This window comes from Pavona decussata, unplaced genomic scaffold (genome assembly GCF_977016875.1).
Source record: "Pavona decussata unplaced genomic scaffold, jaPavDecu1.1 SCAFFOLD_8, whole genome shotgun sequence".
In the NCBI taxonomy this organism is placed as follows: domain Eukaryota; kingdom Metazoa; phylum Cnidaria; class Anthozoa; order Scleractinia; family Agariciidae; genus Pavona; species Pavona decussata.
In genome coordinates, this window is record NW_028145431.1 from 1846279 (window position 1) to 1862566 (window position 16288).

At 39.1% G+C, this 16288-nt stretch overlaps 3 protein-coding genes across 3 annotated transcripts; 2 read left to right on the forward strand and 1 right to left on the reverse strand.

Moving 5' to 3' along the window:
• The first annotated feature begins 423 nt into the window (after nt 1-423).
• On the forward strand, nt 424-5797 carry LOC146488835 (uncharacterized). Its single transcript, XM_085114044.1, has 3 exons — nt 424-1663; nt 3877-4099; nt 4851-5797. The coding sequence occupies exons 1-3, from the start codon at nt 872-874 to the stop codon at nt 5486-5488; spliced, it is 1653 nt and encodes a 550-aa protein (XP_084970170.1). The 5' UTR covers nt 424-871; the 3' UTR covers nt 5489-5797.
• A 796-nt stretch (nt 5798-6593) lies between these two features.
• LOC146488836 (major facilitator superfamily domain-containing protein 6-like) lies at nt 6594-9535 on the forward strand. Its single transcript, XM_085114074.1, has 2 exons — nt 6594-8032; nt 8562-9535. The coding sequence occupies exons 1-2, from the start codon at nt 6742-6744 to the stop codon at nt 8795-8797; spliced, it is 1527 nt and encodes a 508-aa protein (XP_084970200.1). The 5' UTR covers nt 6594-6741; the 3' UTR covers nt 8798-9535.
• On the reverse strand, nt 9409-16120 carry LOC146488837 (uncharacterized). The gene is made up of 6 exons (XM_085114065.1): nt 15933-16120; nt 14427-14881; nt 12765-13266; nt 11884-12139; nt 11179-11361; nt 9409-10029 (listed from the first exon to the last, which is right to left on the reverse strand). The coding sequence occupies exons 1-6, from the start codon at nt 16074-16076 to the stop codon at nt 9692-9694; spliced, it is 1878 nt and encodes a 625-aa protein (XP_084970191.1). The 5' UTR covers nt 16077-16120; the 3' UTR covers nt 9409-9691.
• Between the last annotated feature and the right edge of the window lie 168 nt (nt 16121-16288).

Here is a 16288-nt window from a genome sequence, read left to right on the forward strand (position 1 = left end):
ATTAATTACTTTTCAACACATTCATGTTTTCAGATCATTACGCTTCAGTCTTTGAACAGCTGATTTATTATTTAATGAACCGCAGAAAAATCTAGATGCATCAATTGAAATGAAAGATCTCGGATAATTTCATGTGTAGGCCGGTCAGTCGTACATGAAATGTCTCTGATGTGCGTTTTAAAAGATATTCAAGTCCTAAAATATACGTCAAACGTTATGAATGTTTAATGGTTGACACAATGCCGATATGTGTTAAATAACACTCTTCCAGTTTTGTCCGGAATGGCGTGTGAATTTACAAAGAATAATAAGATCAATTTGTTTCTGGGCAAATATAAATTCTACCACAATTGGATAAATACTTAACAACAGCTCAAGTTCTGTTTAATAAATTATAAGCAAGATTTTAGTTTTTATCCGTTCAATGTTGTTTTTAAAGAAAAATTGTTTTAAGCCAATCAGAAGAACGTTGCGTTAACCACAATTCGCAGATGAATAAAACAAATTCATTTTACAATTGAGCTCAACCTTGATTAGATTTTTTGATCTAACAGGTTTATTAGTTGCATTAGAAGGAAAATAAGTTGTCTACGGTGGCAAGCAATGTTCACCAGTAGGCCATATTTTAGCGAGTGATTTCCATGAATGCTGGCATCATACGCGTGTGCGAGATTTATAGAGATAGAAACGACATTAACTCTCCATTGATGGTTTTCAAATTTGCGGTTACTGCTGCTGAAATATTTCATCTCATAAATTCTGTTTACAATATTTAGTCTGATCTGCACGTCTGAATTAATTCAGTATTTTTACACCACAAGGACTGGATTAAGGAGGAAAGTTTACGCGATACGGCTTCTAATTCAGCAACATGGACTCAGAAGGCGTTAATGGCGAACAAACACCGAACAGTGAAACTTCGGAGATTCGTATCTCTCTCATAATAGTATTGTTTGTGATCTCTATTTTCATCCTCGCAGGAAACTTGTTAACAATTCTGAGTATTTTGCTCTTCACCAAAAGGAAGAATACCTTCAGTTTACTCCTCATCGCCCTCTCGTTAACGGAAGTCTTAAACATTCTGGGACCTAGCACGATCTCTTTGTCGGTGTTTTTTGACAAAGGAAACGATTTCCACCAAGTCTTTACTTTGTGCCGAGTTCAAGCATGGACTATTGTGTTCCTTCGCATTGCTGCAACATTGATTGTTACTCTTATTGGACTGGATCGAGTTTTTATTACTGTAATGCCATGTTTTTATCGCAAGCAGTGGAAAGCAAAGCTGTTCGTTGCATTTTTCTTTGGTACATGGATAGTCGCTGCTTTCATAGCAACATGGCCTCTCCTGTGGCTTGATGGTTTCCACGTATCTGAAGACACTCGAGAAACCTTTTGCCTGTTCCAATACAATAATCCTTTTGCCGTGTTTTTCGTGTTATTTCTCTGTTTCATGTTGGTGGTCTCCTGTCTTTGTTTCTGTACAATATTTAGCGTGTCTAACAAGAAATCATTCAGTACCAAATTGGCCACGAATGACAACTTCGATTCTTCAAAGCAAAGAGTTGCGCTTATGGACAGAGATGTACACTCGGATGACAAACAGCTCACTCGTGTGGCGGCTGTAGTTGTTGCGTTATATTTTTGCTGCCTTCTGCCTTGGATGGTAAGTCTGCTTTGGGAATACAGCCCATTTTCCTCAATATTTAGCTCCTTAAATTTTTTTTTCATCAAAACTGGCATTTTAAGAAATATTTCTTAAACTGTGTAAACTGCTCAGTTGTTCAGGGCATCATTATAGGGAGCTTTAGCAATGACGACGCTGATGACAACGAGAACGTCAAAAAGGCAATAGGCTCAATAACCAAAATCAAGAGAGGCAAAATAACAACTCTTCACGTGCATTACTCTTTTTTGGTACATTACTTTGCCGTCACTGCACGACTAGGACGTGAAATTTCCTGATGGGACGTTTTATGGAGGACGTAAACACACGACGACGAATATTTCTTTCTCTTTCTAAACTTGGGTGCAGTCTCCTAGAATTCATCTCCAGTAAATTTCACTTACATTTGGCATTTAAAGCGACTTGGAATAATCTCGGCGAGGTTAAAAAAACACAAAACAAAAACGCGAATACATTTTAACAGTGATATTTTCGCATGCCGTCGCCGTTATCGTTGCTAAAGCTTCCTATTGACATGTGCAATACATTCAGAGCTACATTAGCTTCATCTTCTCATGTAGTGATATAGGTGGTTTGCATTGTCACCATGTTGGTGTAAAAAACAAAAGAAGATTTGTTCACATAAACCTGGTTAACACATACTACGCAAGCATAAGCACAAGCACTAGGACAAACATCAGAACATAACTCAAGCAGTTTAAGGCCTGGGTCAAGGGCTTTTAAGAGGAAAAATGGTTTATTCTAGATAACTTGAACAAATTCAATGGCACTGAACTGAAATTTGGAAGATAAAAAGATCTCATCATTCTGAAAATTTCTAAGCATAATAAGTAGTGCTATAGATCACGTGACATGTCACGTGATCATTTTTGTGAAAAAAGCAAAGATTTGACAGGTAGGCGACGGTTTTAAGAGATAACATCAAACAAAAATGCGTTTCTAATCACCATTAAATATCTCCATCGCTTCACGTTTCGGAATGATCGTCCATTGTTCTCCAGAAAGAAATTATCGGGGCAAAGGTCATTTTTTAGCCCACAATTCAACCTTTGATCGTTAATTTCTCCAATTTAAAAACTTAAGGACAGTCATTCCAAACGTAGAAAGTTAAATATTTAAAATCTGCTTCGGAAACACTAATTCGGTTATCTTTATAAAGAGAATTCGCCACCATATCGCCGATTTACGAAATTCTCATTTTTTGGTCACGTGATGTGTCACGTGATCAAAATTATACGTTAAGGCAAAAGAAAACATCAAGTTTAATATTCAGGGAAAATTTCATCCTGTTCTAGGCAGACAAACCGAAGATATAGGGGATCATTCATAATTTCTGAACACCCTTTAAACCCAGGCCTTAAACTGCTTGAGTAAGAACAAGGATGTTTACACTTGCGATAAGCATAAGCATAAGGTGACATACGCAAGTGCAGAAGCATAAAAATTTGCTGCCGCCATATTGCGAATGGCAACGCATGAATAACTAGAATGTACACTGACAACTTGTCACTGTTTTTCAGTTTCCTTTCCTTGCGCTTGTGCTTATGCTTGCGTCGTTCAGGAATACAAGTACGACGCAAGCACAAGCACAAGCACAAGGGAATGGAAATAGTTCCATTTTCTTGTGCTTGTGCTTACGCAAGCATAAGCACAAGCGCAAGCACAAGGCGCCTAGCTTGCGTCGCCCCGGTTTACACGTAGGTTTCTTCTGTTTATGCTTGCGTGGTACGTGTAAACCAGGCTATAGTTTGCATAAAAATGGAAGTTAACTCCCAGAGGAGAAAAATCTTATTGTTCCTGTACACCAACATGCCCGCCATGACGTCACAAGCAAACCATCAATAGACCACCTCAGTTATGAACGCAACTTAAAGAGCAGCGATGGTCTTACAGCTAGCAAATCTTTCTTCAGCGGTTCACATTTGCCGGATATTTCATATATTTCACTATCAACTATTCATCTTCCACGATATACCAAGTACCAAGTATTGTTGTTAAGTGACGTCAACAGCAAAGAGTAGGGGACGTAGTTCCCAGTGTTGTGGTCTGGCCTTTGTGCGTATATTCCGTATATCCCGGGTCCGCAGTAATTGGCCTTAGCTGTTGCGGTATGCCTGTCCATATTGGACAAAGCTAAATAAATAAATAAATAAATAAATTTTTATCTTTGTTTTTCTTGACTTTCATTCCAGGTGGCCATCACTCTTGGTATTTTCTCAGTCCACTATCCTCCTCTGTTTGGCCTGTGTGCGATCCAGTTACCACTAATCAGCGGTCTCCTGAACCCACTGATATACGGAATCACGTGGCCTCCCTACAGGCGAGCGTACATCCGGGCACTGAAGTGGCCTCGAGCTAAATGCTGCAACAGGAAATTTAAAAAATCTTCGTGCTCAAGGTCGCATAACCTTGACTGTAAGTATGCTGGATCCACTTCTCTGTAAGCTTCACGGGTAGAATTTGGTTAGGTCAAACGCATTGTCTCATGAGAAGTCTTGTGCACTACCAAGAACTTCATTCAAACGGCGTGTACTGTGCACATGATTTCGGTGGATTAGGAATTTATGCCTTTTATGTGTTCAAATCAATCTGAACAAAATAGAAATCGCGAAAAGGGAGACGTACAAGTTTTCCGAAGGTTGTTTTTTTCCTTGAATCTATTTCCACGGAAACTTCCTGCCGTTAGCCATCCTCGGTCAATTGAATAAAAAAACCCTATTGCGCAAATATTTGTCAGCTATATAAGCGTATGTCCCAATGCAAATTTTCATTGTACCTGAAGAAGGCTGGTTTGGCCAGCCGAAATATAGTAACCTTTAAACCGTAATTCTACGTTGTATCGGTCTCTGCTTCTTGTATCATTTGTATTTGTTAAGCCGATCAGATCAACAATTGATCCAACGTATACCAGTAGGATTATCGTCCACGGTTGTTGCTTGGACTTGACTTTAAAAAAAAAAGGGACTTCATTTTAAGCGGCCAGCTTTAACACTGGAAAAGAACCCGGATTAAAAAAGCTCGGAGAAACAAAAAAAATCCAAAGCGACCAACTTGTGATATGACTTTTGAGTTCAAACCATTTGTAATATTACACTTCCAATCAGTTTAATTTACTTCAAGTGATCTAACCACCAGTTGATAATTCAGTTCCTTTTTTTCCTGGCAGCCACCTTGAGCACAGGCCATAGTTTCTGGATATCAGACAGTTTTGGGGAGGAGGACGCTGACTACGAGAACGCTTTTCACATTCTCTTTGGCCCTACCTCCTACATCAAGCCGCTCGACTTCAATCCTGAGGAACTGGAGATGTTTGAACAAAATTCTACACACACAAGCTCTTCAAAATCCAAAGGATTAATTCCTGATCCCATAGCCACCAAAGATAGGATGTGGTGCGAACATGGAAATCAATTTCAGAACATTTTGGATTTCATTGAAGAGATGACAGACGGAAATAGAGGAACGAGAAATAATATTTCCATGACCGGAATTCAGAAACCAAACACTGCTGCAAGCCAAGGAAGCCATACCAATGGAGGCATCCGGTCAGCGTACAATACTAGTCCTCCGACTCGACGTCATGGTAGCCACCTCCAATTGTCGTTTTGTAGTCCAGGCAATTCAGAGATGCCGGCTGGAATGCACCGATGCCCTCAGCACAAACATGGCACTGGGTGCTACTGTTTGGGAAAATCGAAATGTTACGTCGTGGAAAGGAAAACTCAAGAACTGGATTGTTCAGTGTCTTATGAAAAAGAGAGCATTAGCTCTGGAGAAACAGTGGCGACAGTAATCGAACTGTGATTTAATATACGCTCTTTTAAGGCTCGGGGCCGCTTCTCGGGCACAAGTCTGAACATACTTTCAGTTTTGGTGCGCGAGCAAAAAAATCGGCACCGTGCCTGGGTAAGGGCACTCCCTCAAAGGGTAGTTCTTTGTTGTTTTAGAATTATTTTGTAATAAAGTGAAGGTCTTATTTCAAAAGAGGTTAAAAAACCCATGATACTTCCTCTTTAAGTACTGCATCTTAGAAGAGGCAGTGGAAACTTTTGCTTAGTTACATGTACTTTGTTGTATTAATTTTAATTAAAAAATAAATTTAAGAATTGGTTCATGCTTAGCGTGCGTATCAGTCGAGTTATGGATGCACGGGGGAAGTTTGGAGAGCACGAGAGAAGCGTAGGAGTCGCTCGAGGCGTACCGAGAGCAACTCTAGTTTCTTGAGTGCTCTCCAAACTTCCCAAGTGCATCCATAACTCGATATACGTACAGCTAAAAGCATGAACCAATTCTTTTATAACATAGTGAAAATAAAGTAAATGATTCCTGGAAAACAGGTTTTGTTCCAGATTAATTACAAAATTCTCTGTAAAAAACAAAAGGCGAAAATGGTTTCTCATATCGGTTTAATCTTAATGTTTCATTAAGCTTCATGCTCTTATGAATATAGATCTCTTATGGTGTTGTTTCTCTGTAAAAGTTTTTTAAAAACACAGCGCGCGCATGCTTCCCCCATCTGACTTGCACACGTCATCGGATGGACGCACGGCCGTGCTTATGTTGAGAAATGTACCATGATGACGCCAATAGGAATTAGATTAGGATGCACGCGCGCCATGTTATAAAAATAAATAAATAAATAAATAAATAAATAAATAAATAAATAAATAAATAAATAAATAAATAAATAAATAAATAAATAAATAAATAGATACAAACCTTCGTTTCATACAGAATCAAACGCCTCTTTGAAAGTCAACGAAGCAACAAAATAATTCAATGTAAATTGATGCATTTTTTTTTTTTTTTATGTATGGATATGTTTGACCTTTTTCCGCTCGGTTGGTCACATGCAACTGATAACGGCGATTGAATAATTATGCAAATGAACATTCAACGTAAACTCCACCGAGAACGACGGAATCTCCGTCCTGTTTTAATTTGAGGGTCTGGTTTTGTTTTCAAGAAGTTTCAAGGGATTCTTTAGCCGAACGGAAAACGACTTTAACCACCGAAGTAATTGCCGATCGAAGAAAAGATTTCTGAAAATCGCTAGAATGGAAGACAAAGACACCAATCGCCGGACGGAAGAGAAATATTCAACCGTGTCTTCGGAAAACGCTTCGAAAATGTGCTGTAACCCATCTACAGTCATCTATAAAGCTTATTACTTCTTATTTTTCTCGGCCATTGGAAGTTCCGTTCCTTATCTGGCTTTATATTTCAAACAAATCGGCCTGTCGGCCGGCCAAGCGGGTGCTCTCGTTGGAGTGAGACTTTTCACAGAATTCATCGGTTCGCCGGTGTGGGGAATGGTTGGAGACAGGTATAAAATACGGAAAATAATTTTGTTTGCTTCACTTTTGTCGTTTTCAGCGGGAACTTTGCTGTTGATAGCTGTCCAGCCGCAAAATCAAAAGTGCATCGAAACTCAAGGAAACAAAACAGTGATAAAGTCATTGGCATTCACTCCTGAGGGAATTGTATCAGGGCCTGATAATGAAATGGATGTCGAGGCAGACATTAACAAGAATACAAGTGATTTATTTCTCAGCCCGACGACAACTTTTACCCGCAAAGTCGACCAATCCGAACTCACACAAATTTTCGTGATATTTCTGTGTATAATTTTCGCCGCTCAAATTGTCGGATCGGTCGTGTACACTATGCCTGATGCTTTGGTCGTTGGCTTCCTCGAAGGAGACGTAAACAAGTTCGGACATTTCCGAATGTGGGGCGAAGTTGGCGTCGCCGTTGGTTCGTTTTTAGTCGGAGGAGTCATAAGCGCGTACAAATCGGAAGTCTGTGGAGAGATTGTAAAGAACTACTACATTTCCTTTTATTTCTTCGCTGGTTTTATCACACTTGCAATGTTCACTGTTATCATCATGGAAGTCAAGTACCCAAATCAAAAATCATCCCTCGAAACTAGTTTCAAACCAGTATTCAACGAGCTTCTTCGCTGTCATAACTTGATTTTCATCGCGATTGCATGCTATTTGGGCATCCTAAATGGCTTACAAGAAAACTTTGGACTCTGGTACCTGGACGACCTGGGAGCCCAGCCATACATGATCGGCATGGCCGCTGGTTTTCGCTACTGCATAGCTTTGTTCGGATACGTTTCCTCAGGAGCACTCATAAACAGGATTGGACTAGTTCCTACTTTAGCAGGTTGCTTGTTGCTGTATATAGCAGTATTCTTGGGTCTATCATCTGTTCTTAATCCCTGGCTTGGACTGGTGCTTTTCAGTGTCCAGGGGCTGTTGTACGGGCTTGGTTGGTCAGCCTGTGTTTTGTTTGGTGCTAATGTTTCTCTTCAAGTTGGCTTCTATGCAGCTGTGCAAGGTAAGTCAAACTTTTGCTTATTTGGCATCTCGGTTCAGATAGTCAGATTTGCTAGGAATATAAACAATAAGCTATGTTTCTCGAGCAATTTTCCACTTCACTCGAGAGTTCACTCCTCTCCCGTTTCAGGAATAAAAACAGAATACGATACACAGAATTTCCGTTCGAAAAAGAACTCAATTCAACCCACTCTGATCAAACCGAAAAACCCTCCTAAAAGGACGCACTTCCTCTTATTCCAAATAAACTGAATTCTATTCATTCTACCATCAGACGCAGGATGAATGCCGGAACACTATTCTTTTCATTCGGAAAACAGAATAGTTCCCTATGAAAACATAAATACCGCCTCTATTCCGTGTGCCCCTATTCCGGGACAACCCAAAATAACGCACCTCTAAAAGTAGTAGCCTACGTAGGGGAAGGGGTAGTGAGAAAAAAAAGGGGGGTCCTCTTTTTTTCTCGTTCTTCCTCCCCTCCGCTAGTATCCATTCCTTATGCAGAGCTGACATGCTTATTTTTCCTACAGGTATCATTGGAGGATTTCACTGGGGTCTCGGTTTCGGCATTGGAATAGCTGCCAGCGGCCTCATTATCAACGCGGTCGGCGTTCCCAATACTTATTTTGTTTACTCCATGACGTCAGTTTTTGTGCTAGCTCTGTTGTTATTGACCCATTTGTTGATCAAGTCAAGAGAACGGAAAGAAGACGCAGATGAAACAAGTTATAAATTGGTGCCGACAAATACACAGGACGACGAATAAATAAATGAAAATCTTTTATTCGGTGCCAAAATTTATACGGATGCGTTTTTCGCCGACGTTATCTGTTGCGAGAAGGAGACAGTTTGTTTTAAAGAGGCTTGAACTGACGGCTTCGACGAAAAGATGTTCCTTGGGATGGTCACATAGTCCCAACCCCTTCGTAAGGAAAGTGTGATGGTCATGATTGTAAACGTCTTGCCAACCTCCGGACTCTAGGTCGGGTTGTTCGAAGCAAGATTAGCGGTAATCCAGGTTAAAAACCATGACCACATATAGGCTTTGTGCACAGTTAACAAGGGATATGAGTGCTAATTGGGCTTCGAACAACTCGGCCCAGGAGAATATAGTCGGTGCGAGAGGAAGGGAAATCGAGCGGGGAAAATTGGGATAAAACTCACGTGTAACGCTGAGAAAAATTAGCAAAATTTGGATAAAAAAAATGGAAAGAGATTTTGATAGTGCTAAGTCATAATTTTGTAGTTTTATTCTAATGTAAATAATATGTGCCACACAACGCAATTAAAAGTTACGGAAGTCTAAGATTGGTGACAAGGGATTTCATTCACGTTGGCAAAGAGTTGAAAGGAGTAATCACAAAAAAGACAGTGCAATTCAAGTCAAGGCAGCATTTATTAACATTTATAAATGCAGTTCAATAATTTAACCGTACATTTTCCGCGTTTTGACCAAACATACTTTGGAGTGATTCCTCTACGCTACGCGTCTGTATTTTCTTTACGAATAAAATGGTTTATCGTTGTTCTTTTGGCTTACTTTCCGCATGTGCGGGACTGGCACCGATTAAATTTATTACATCATACAAAAGCAGCGAAATACATCTATGAATTCCCTTTTATCCCCTCTAGTCTACTGTGTCTGATTCGTGTTTAAATTCTAAATCAGATTTGCCACTCTTCTAACCGCCTCTTGCCTGCCCATCACATGACGCGCATGGAGCTCTTGATGCAGATTCCTCATTTCCTCTAAATTTCCACTCTGTGTCACATCTTCCAGTCGTTTGATCAACTCTTCGAGCTCCGGGTCATCAGACTCCTCCTGGGGCATGAACTTTTCTTGCCACGCCTCTTCATCAGGGGGAGGCTCCATCGAAGCCTCCTCCTCAGAGTGAGGCTCGTTTGCATTCTCCTGCTCTTCGTCCATGCCTTCGTTTTTCCTCTCCTCGTCATAGCTGTCTGGGGTCTCTTCGGGCTCCAACTGTGTCATATCTGGCTCTATAAAGTGTTAAGAGATTCAAAGGAGTCAGACAAAGTTATGAAATTCTCCCAAGTCAAACAGTGCAGGTTCTAACGAAGAGAAAGCAGGGAAATCTGGAACCTTTCAAATTTCCAACTCTTCTTTGTCATCTTTGTCACTTTTTTCTCTTTTCTTCTTTCTTTAATCTTTTCTGTTTTATGCTCACTATTTTAAACCCTTTAAGCCCCAATAATGACCAACATCTAACTTCCCATCACCATATCATTACTTGTTCAAACATACATGTTATGGGAGGAAATATAATGATCACCAAAGGAAAATGCTTTGACTTTGAAACAAATTCTCCCAATTGATCCTTGGGCTCAGAGGTTAAGTCTGATAAGTCACTCGCAGAATGCTTAAACTATCTTTTATCACTCACAAGTGTAGGTAGGTAGGACCTATATTTCAATTCGGGTTATAGAGTAGTAAGATGATGCTAATATCTCCGCCGAAATACAAAGTGTGTTAGGGTAAAATTATATAATGAACTAAACAAAAACAGCAACATTAAGATCTATACAAAACTGTTAGATATGATTGATTCAATGATTATCTCAAAAAAATTGTTCGCATTTTATCTGTAAGAAAATTTCGTTCCCTTATTGAAGAGTATAGGTAAATGAATGAGGTCCTTGCGTTGTTGTCTTAATTAGCGGCAAATGTAATCTGTTAACTCCTCTCACCTGAAAGCTTGGGGAGAGAGTCTAGCCAACATACTTACTGCTCTCACAACCTCAAATAATTATTTTCTTCCCAAAAGTGTACAAGATAGCAAAGTCTGCTGCATTTGATCCATTATACACAGCAAGAGGGATTGAATTATTACATCCCTGTTCTCTTGTACACAAAGATTGCAGCAACTCAACAAGTTAACATTCAAATAACTCCTTTACTAGTGAGTGAACAAATGACTTGAGCTATGCCTAGAGTGGCAGTGACATTACACCCACACACATACACAGCAAGAGAGATTTAATTTAACCCTATTCTCTTGTACACAAAGTTGGCAGCAACTCAACAAGTTAACTAATAACTCCTTTATTAGTGAGCGACATATGACTTGAGCTATGCCTAGAGTGACAGCAACATTATTTTAGGAGAAGATGAAGTAACATTTTCCATACCTTTTCCTTGTTCCACGGAATCTATCATACTTCTGGAAAACACCAAACTCCCATAGTGCCTCATCTCCTCTGTGAATGCTTTTCGCCTTCCTACAAACTCATCCACTGATACTTTAGCCACAAAGGTGAGGCGAGCATGTGATTGGTTGGTGCTGGGTGGGCGGGCTGCATGAGGAATGATACCTGACAGGGAGACAATGTGTAACAATTTAGGTCAGCCCTGGTGCCATAATCTGTGTCCTAAGTGCCAATTCAGCACAACATTCGTTTGTACCAGTGGGCTTCGCATTCACATTGCCACAATTACCACTGTCATCACCCATGACTTGCTCCCTTCTCGCCACGTAGCTTAGTTGGTAGAGAAATGGGACGATCAAATCTGGAGGTTGTGGGTTCAATTCCCGTCAAGGTCGGAGATTTTTTTCTTTGCCTGGTGCAATCTTCCATTTCCTTACTAGCCAAGGGCTAATACTTAATGGGAAATCAATGGGCTCACTTTAGCAATTTAACATACCATCATCTGTTTCCTTAGTGCTAATTCAGCACAACATTCATGTTTAACCCAAATCATAAATACTGCAAGCTGGACTGCAAGCCCTAAGGCGTCAGTCAAGATTATTTATGGTAATTGAAACTACCACTTCACAGATAAAAGCTGCAAAACAATTAACTAGTTCTTCCCACCCATATGTACTCACACCCTACCTTCAAACACCACAGCCCGTCCATATTTTGGCCGAACCTCAGTGATAATCTCATTATCATGAGTCAATGTTTCATAGAATGCTGTTTCACCATAGTCGTTTTGCGTCCAGTTTGGTGTCAGATATATGAGGTATGTCCATTCCTCTTCATGCTCTTCACAGTCTTGGTGAATGCGGGTGTGGTCTGCACTCCTGATCAGGTTACAGGAGACGTCATATGGGAACCACTTGTCCCGTCCAGTCACATGCTTAAGGGTCTGCAATGTTACAAATTAGACATATCTAAGCCTAGATCTCTATCTTAAAAATCAGTGCCTGTAATCAGAACTTACAGTAACTCTAGCTCTGCTCACTTAGCTTTCATTTGAATGTTTCACCCACAGATGTGTTAGGGTAACTTTCTGGTGTACAAATAGCACTACAGTAACAAGACAGAAAGGAGTTTTTATCCACCAAGCACAGCATATTACACTGTAGACAACACACCAGAAAAGTGCTGCTTGCAAATGTTGGCCAAATTTTTAAGCTGGTAAATCCACTTCTATCTTTACCATCCATAGCCAAAAATATTTTATCAGACGAGTATAGTTTTCTTGCACTGGAATACACTGTACCTAGTCTAAATACTTTTTGCTGTCATTGAGTGAGACCAAATAAAGAGCTTGCTTGTAGACTAGAGCTGACGCTTCAAGCATTAACACTTTGCTAGAGTGAATATGAAGGACTTATGCTTGAAATGTCAGCACTCAAGTCTTTTATGGTAGCCAAATTACCTTACCAACTCTGTGCTTGGTGGTTGAACACTCCATTCTACTCTCTACTCTTTACAAACTAACCCTCTTATCATTTTTGTAAATATGGGGGTCAAGTCACACAACATACCTGCTGCATTATCTTCCACACTCTGCTTTGAATGTAATCATTGATCTCAAATCCTGCAATCCACTGAACATTGTCATTATCAGAATCACCTTCATCTGAGTCATCATAGTAGTATGTTCCATGCTTGAATATGAAAGCCCTCAACTTATCCAAATCTTCCTTGTCAAAGAGATCATCAAACACTATTATTCTCTTTCCTCTCATTGATGTATGTTCAGATACTTTGTGCTGCGCCACATCGATATCCAGTGGAGCAGGTTTGTCACTCCCAATAAATCCCATGTCATAAGCGGCTTGACGTTCACTTCTCGCTGCAGCTCTCTCTGTGTTGCTTGTAAGCATTTTTTGTTTGGATTTCGTGAACTGTACATGCAGTATTATCTGACCCTTTTTGAAGGCAATACTGGGAGGCCTTGGGAGATAAGAGATGGAACTCTGCCACACAACAAGACGACCATACTTTGGGACTGCGCCAGCTACTATTTCGTTATCCTCATCATACCTGACAAACATTAATTGAATAAAAATGCAACAGAATATCAATGGTTACTTCTGTCTATGCAATAATGATCAAACCATATTCAACTTACTTCATATAACATGCAACATACAATACAGTATGCAAGGATATCCCACTACAAGGAATAATTGCTATTTAAAAGGGAAGGCTGCCTTAATTAAGACAAATTCAGTATTTGCAGTTGAACTAATAAGCAATATTGCAAAAAGTAGGCCTTAATGCCACATGTAAGGTCATAGAAATTTAATGTTCAAAGAAATTTAAAATAATCTGTCCATGATATTCACTAATTAAGATTTAAAATTTTACAAGGCTAAAAGGGTTAAAAGAAAAAGAAACCGGTTTCTTTTTCATTTAACTTGTTTTGCTTTTTAAAATTGTATTTAAAATTTAAATACATTAGTGTAATAACACATTGACTCCTGCATTTTCCCTAAAAATGGAAATTTAGTATTTTAGAGCCATGCATGAATGCTTTCTTCCTGACATTATCTTCAGTTGGTAAATTGCAGCCAAATATTTGTTTTTGAAAAAAAAATTTTAGGGTTTATAATAATAATTTATTAACCCCAAAATTCAATTCACTCTGTAATGCTCATTTAGGAATGCTAAGACTTTTTCCTGCTTTGTTGGCTGGCGACCAAAATGTATTTGTACCACTTGTGACTAATAATTATTATTAGTCACAAGTGGTACAAATACCCAAGCCCCTCAAGGACAGTTTTGACCAGTGTATACTGGAGTCAATGGGTTTACACAAATTCTTACCACAGTAGAGAAAAACAATAATTTGAATTTCCATAATTTGTTTAATGTACAGTTCCAGAAAAAAATCCATACCCACCCCATGGAAGGTCATTGGAAATTCCTAGGGGGAGAGGTGTCTTGAAAGCCAAAATTTTGGAAGCAAAGAATGAAGCTAAACTAGAATTTCCTGGGGGGAGGAGAGGTGCAAAACAAAAAACTTTCTGTGGGGGAGTATGGATATTTTCTGGAACTGCACAATATTGTTCTTGATCAAAACAACTAATCACAGCTAAATATTAAATGGTTCCATGAACATGCGCAACATCTACAATAATATTACAAATCACTTGGAGCAATAATCAATTATTTCAAACGACGCGACACAAAGAACTTACAAGTATAACTCGCCATAATCATTCTTCCTCCATTTAGGATTCAAGAACATAAATGCTGAGTACTCGTCATCTGTTCTGTTAGCATCAGTGAAGAGCTTAGTGAAGTCGCCTCGCCGTACAAGTTTCCCCTTGACTTTGTAAGGATAATAAACATCTTTTGTTTGCGCTGCATCCATTACTGCTTTCTGTATCGTTTTTCCAACCACAGATTTGGAAAATTCTAAACAATCTACATCATTGATCCACGGAATATTATCTGTTGGCTTTTCAATGCCTCCGTCGTACGGTTCATGAAGGCTGAACTGCCATGAACCTAAATCCAGATTTAAATAGTTTGAGAATATAATAAGATACTTTGGTTCTAAAATCTTGTCGAAAACAAAAATTTTCCGTCCATCATTTGTCTGGTATCTGAAGCTGATTTTTGGAGTCAAGTCAACATCAAGGACATCGTGCTAAAAAAGAAAAAAATGAGATAGATAATTATCATTTGTCTTTAGTTAATAATTTTTGAAAGTGATTACCAAATTTTCTTGATTAATTATTAAACTTCTCAAGGTGGTACTCACTCAGGTATATTTCTCATTTAGTGATATATTTAATATATAAATTGGTGACAGACCTAGAGAAGTGACCGGACCATTTGGGGGTTAAAGTTAAGTGATTGGGGACTTCTGGAGGATACAAATTTTCTGGTGGACATTTATGGGCCGGTAGAAAGATTTTGCGAAATTATATATTTGCTTGATCAAATCTTCATGTTGTTCTCGTATGAAAATCGAAAAAAAAAAAAAATCCCTATCAATTTTACTTATCTGGGTTTGAAGTGTATAAAAGCGTCAAATTTCACTTCCGGTTGGGTAGAGTACAATTTAACTGCAAGATGGGAGATTGCAGATAGTACAGGAATTGCTTAATTAGTCTTGAAGGCTAGCGGCCACAGCCTTACAACAAAATGAAGCTTAAAGGTCATCCCTTTGCTGTCCTTTTATATACTTCCATCGAGAAAAGGTTGCCCCTCTCCCTGTATAGTACCACCCTGGGGGGAGGGGGAGGGGGATGGTGGCTTGGTAACATGGGAGACAAAATAATGAATTGTAAAATATGTTGGGCAGCTGCATACACTGCTACAGAATGAGCAAATAATAGGAGTAATATATTATTAATTAATAAAATTCCCTCTTGTCGTTTAGAGTTTATATTTGCAAGTCGAATTTTTAATCACTTCAGTGCACACCTGCATAAAAGTGAGATGTAAAATCTAATTGGAAACTCAGCGAAAAGCCCTTAGAAATTACCCCTGAAGCAACAATATTTTCTCTTCTCAGCGATATACTGACAGGCAAAAGTATATGAGTATAGTAATTATTACTACTATATGAAGCAACGCATGTTTCACGAAGAACAGAGAAAATCCTTAGATCCAAGCGTGAGTTGTTGACTTTCAAGAATTTACCTGTTAACTTAAATAAAGCAAAACAAAGCAGAATACACCAAACTGCTTACCCCAATATTTGAATCAGCCACACCAAATTTAGTATTATCTTTTACATCCCATGTAAAAGAATCTTCACTATCGGCTGTGCAATGAGAAAATTCGCTGAGAAGTAGAAGGAAACTCAACAGAAACAGACAACGCTCGCGCGCCATGTTGTGCCCGCTACCCGGATGTGATTCGAGATTTCAGCGATTGTGCGCGCTATGAACGTACAGGGAATATGGTAATTAATCAACTTGAGAACAATTTAGTACCGACAAAGCACCCATCGGCCATCAGGTGTAATGGAGATAAAACAATAACAGTTTATAAATTATAAAGAATCCCTCATTTTGCCCCGAGATACTTCAAAGTTTATTGATCT

What these genes read in the sequence shown, in the direction of transcription:
- LOC146488835 (XM_085114044.1), top strand. Translation starts at nt 872, where the DNA reads ATGGACTCAGAAGGCGTTAATGGCGAACAAACACCGAACAGTGAAACT. An exon ending in GCTGCCTTCTGCCTTGGATG is followed by an intron (nt 1,664 to 3,876) that starts GTAAGTCTGCTT and finishes CTTTCATTCCAG; the next exon opens with GTGGCCATCACTCTTGGTAT. An exon ending in AAGGTCGCATAACCTTGACT is followed by an intron (nt 4,100 to 4,850) that starts GTAAGTATGCTG and finishes TTTTCCTGGCAG; the next exon opens with CCACCTTGAGCACAGGCCAT.
- LOC146488836 (XM_085114074.1), top strand. Translation starts at nt 6,742, where the DNA reads ATGGAAGACAAAGACACCAATCGCCGGACGGAAGAGAAATATTCAACC. An exon ending in CTTCTATGCAGCTGTGCAAG is followed by an intron (nt 8,033 to 8,561) that starts GTAAGTCAAACT and finishes TTTTTCCTACAG; the next exon opens with GTATCATTGGAGGATTTCAC.
- LOC146488837 (XM_085114065.1), bottom strand. Translation starts at nt 16,076, where the DNA reads ATGGCGCGCGAGCGTTGTCTGTTTCTGTTGAGTTTCCTTCTACTTCTC. An exon ending in TGGCTGATTCAAATATTGGG is followed by an intron (nt 14,882 to 15,932) that starts GTAAGCAGTTTG and finishes TTTCTTTTTTAG; the next exon opens with CACGATGTCCTTGATGTTGA. An exon ending in GATTATGGCGAGTTATACTT is followed by an intron (nt 13,267 to 14,426) that starts GTAAGTTCTTTG and finishes AATGTTTGTCAG; the next exon opens with GTATGATGAGGATAACGAAA.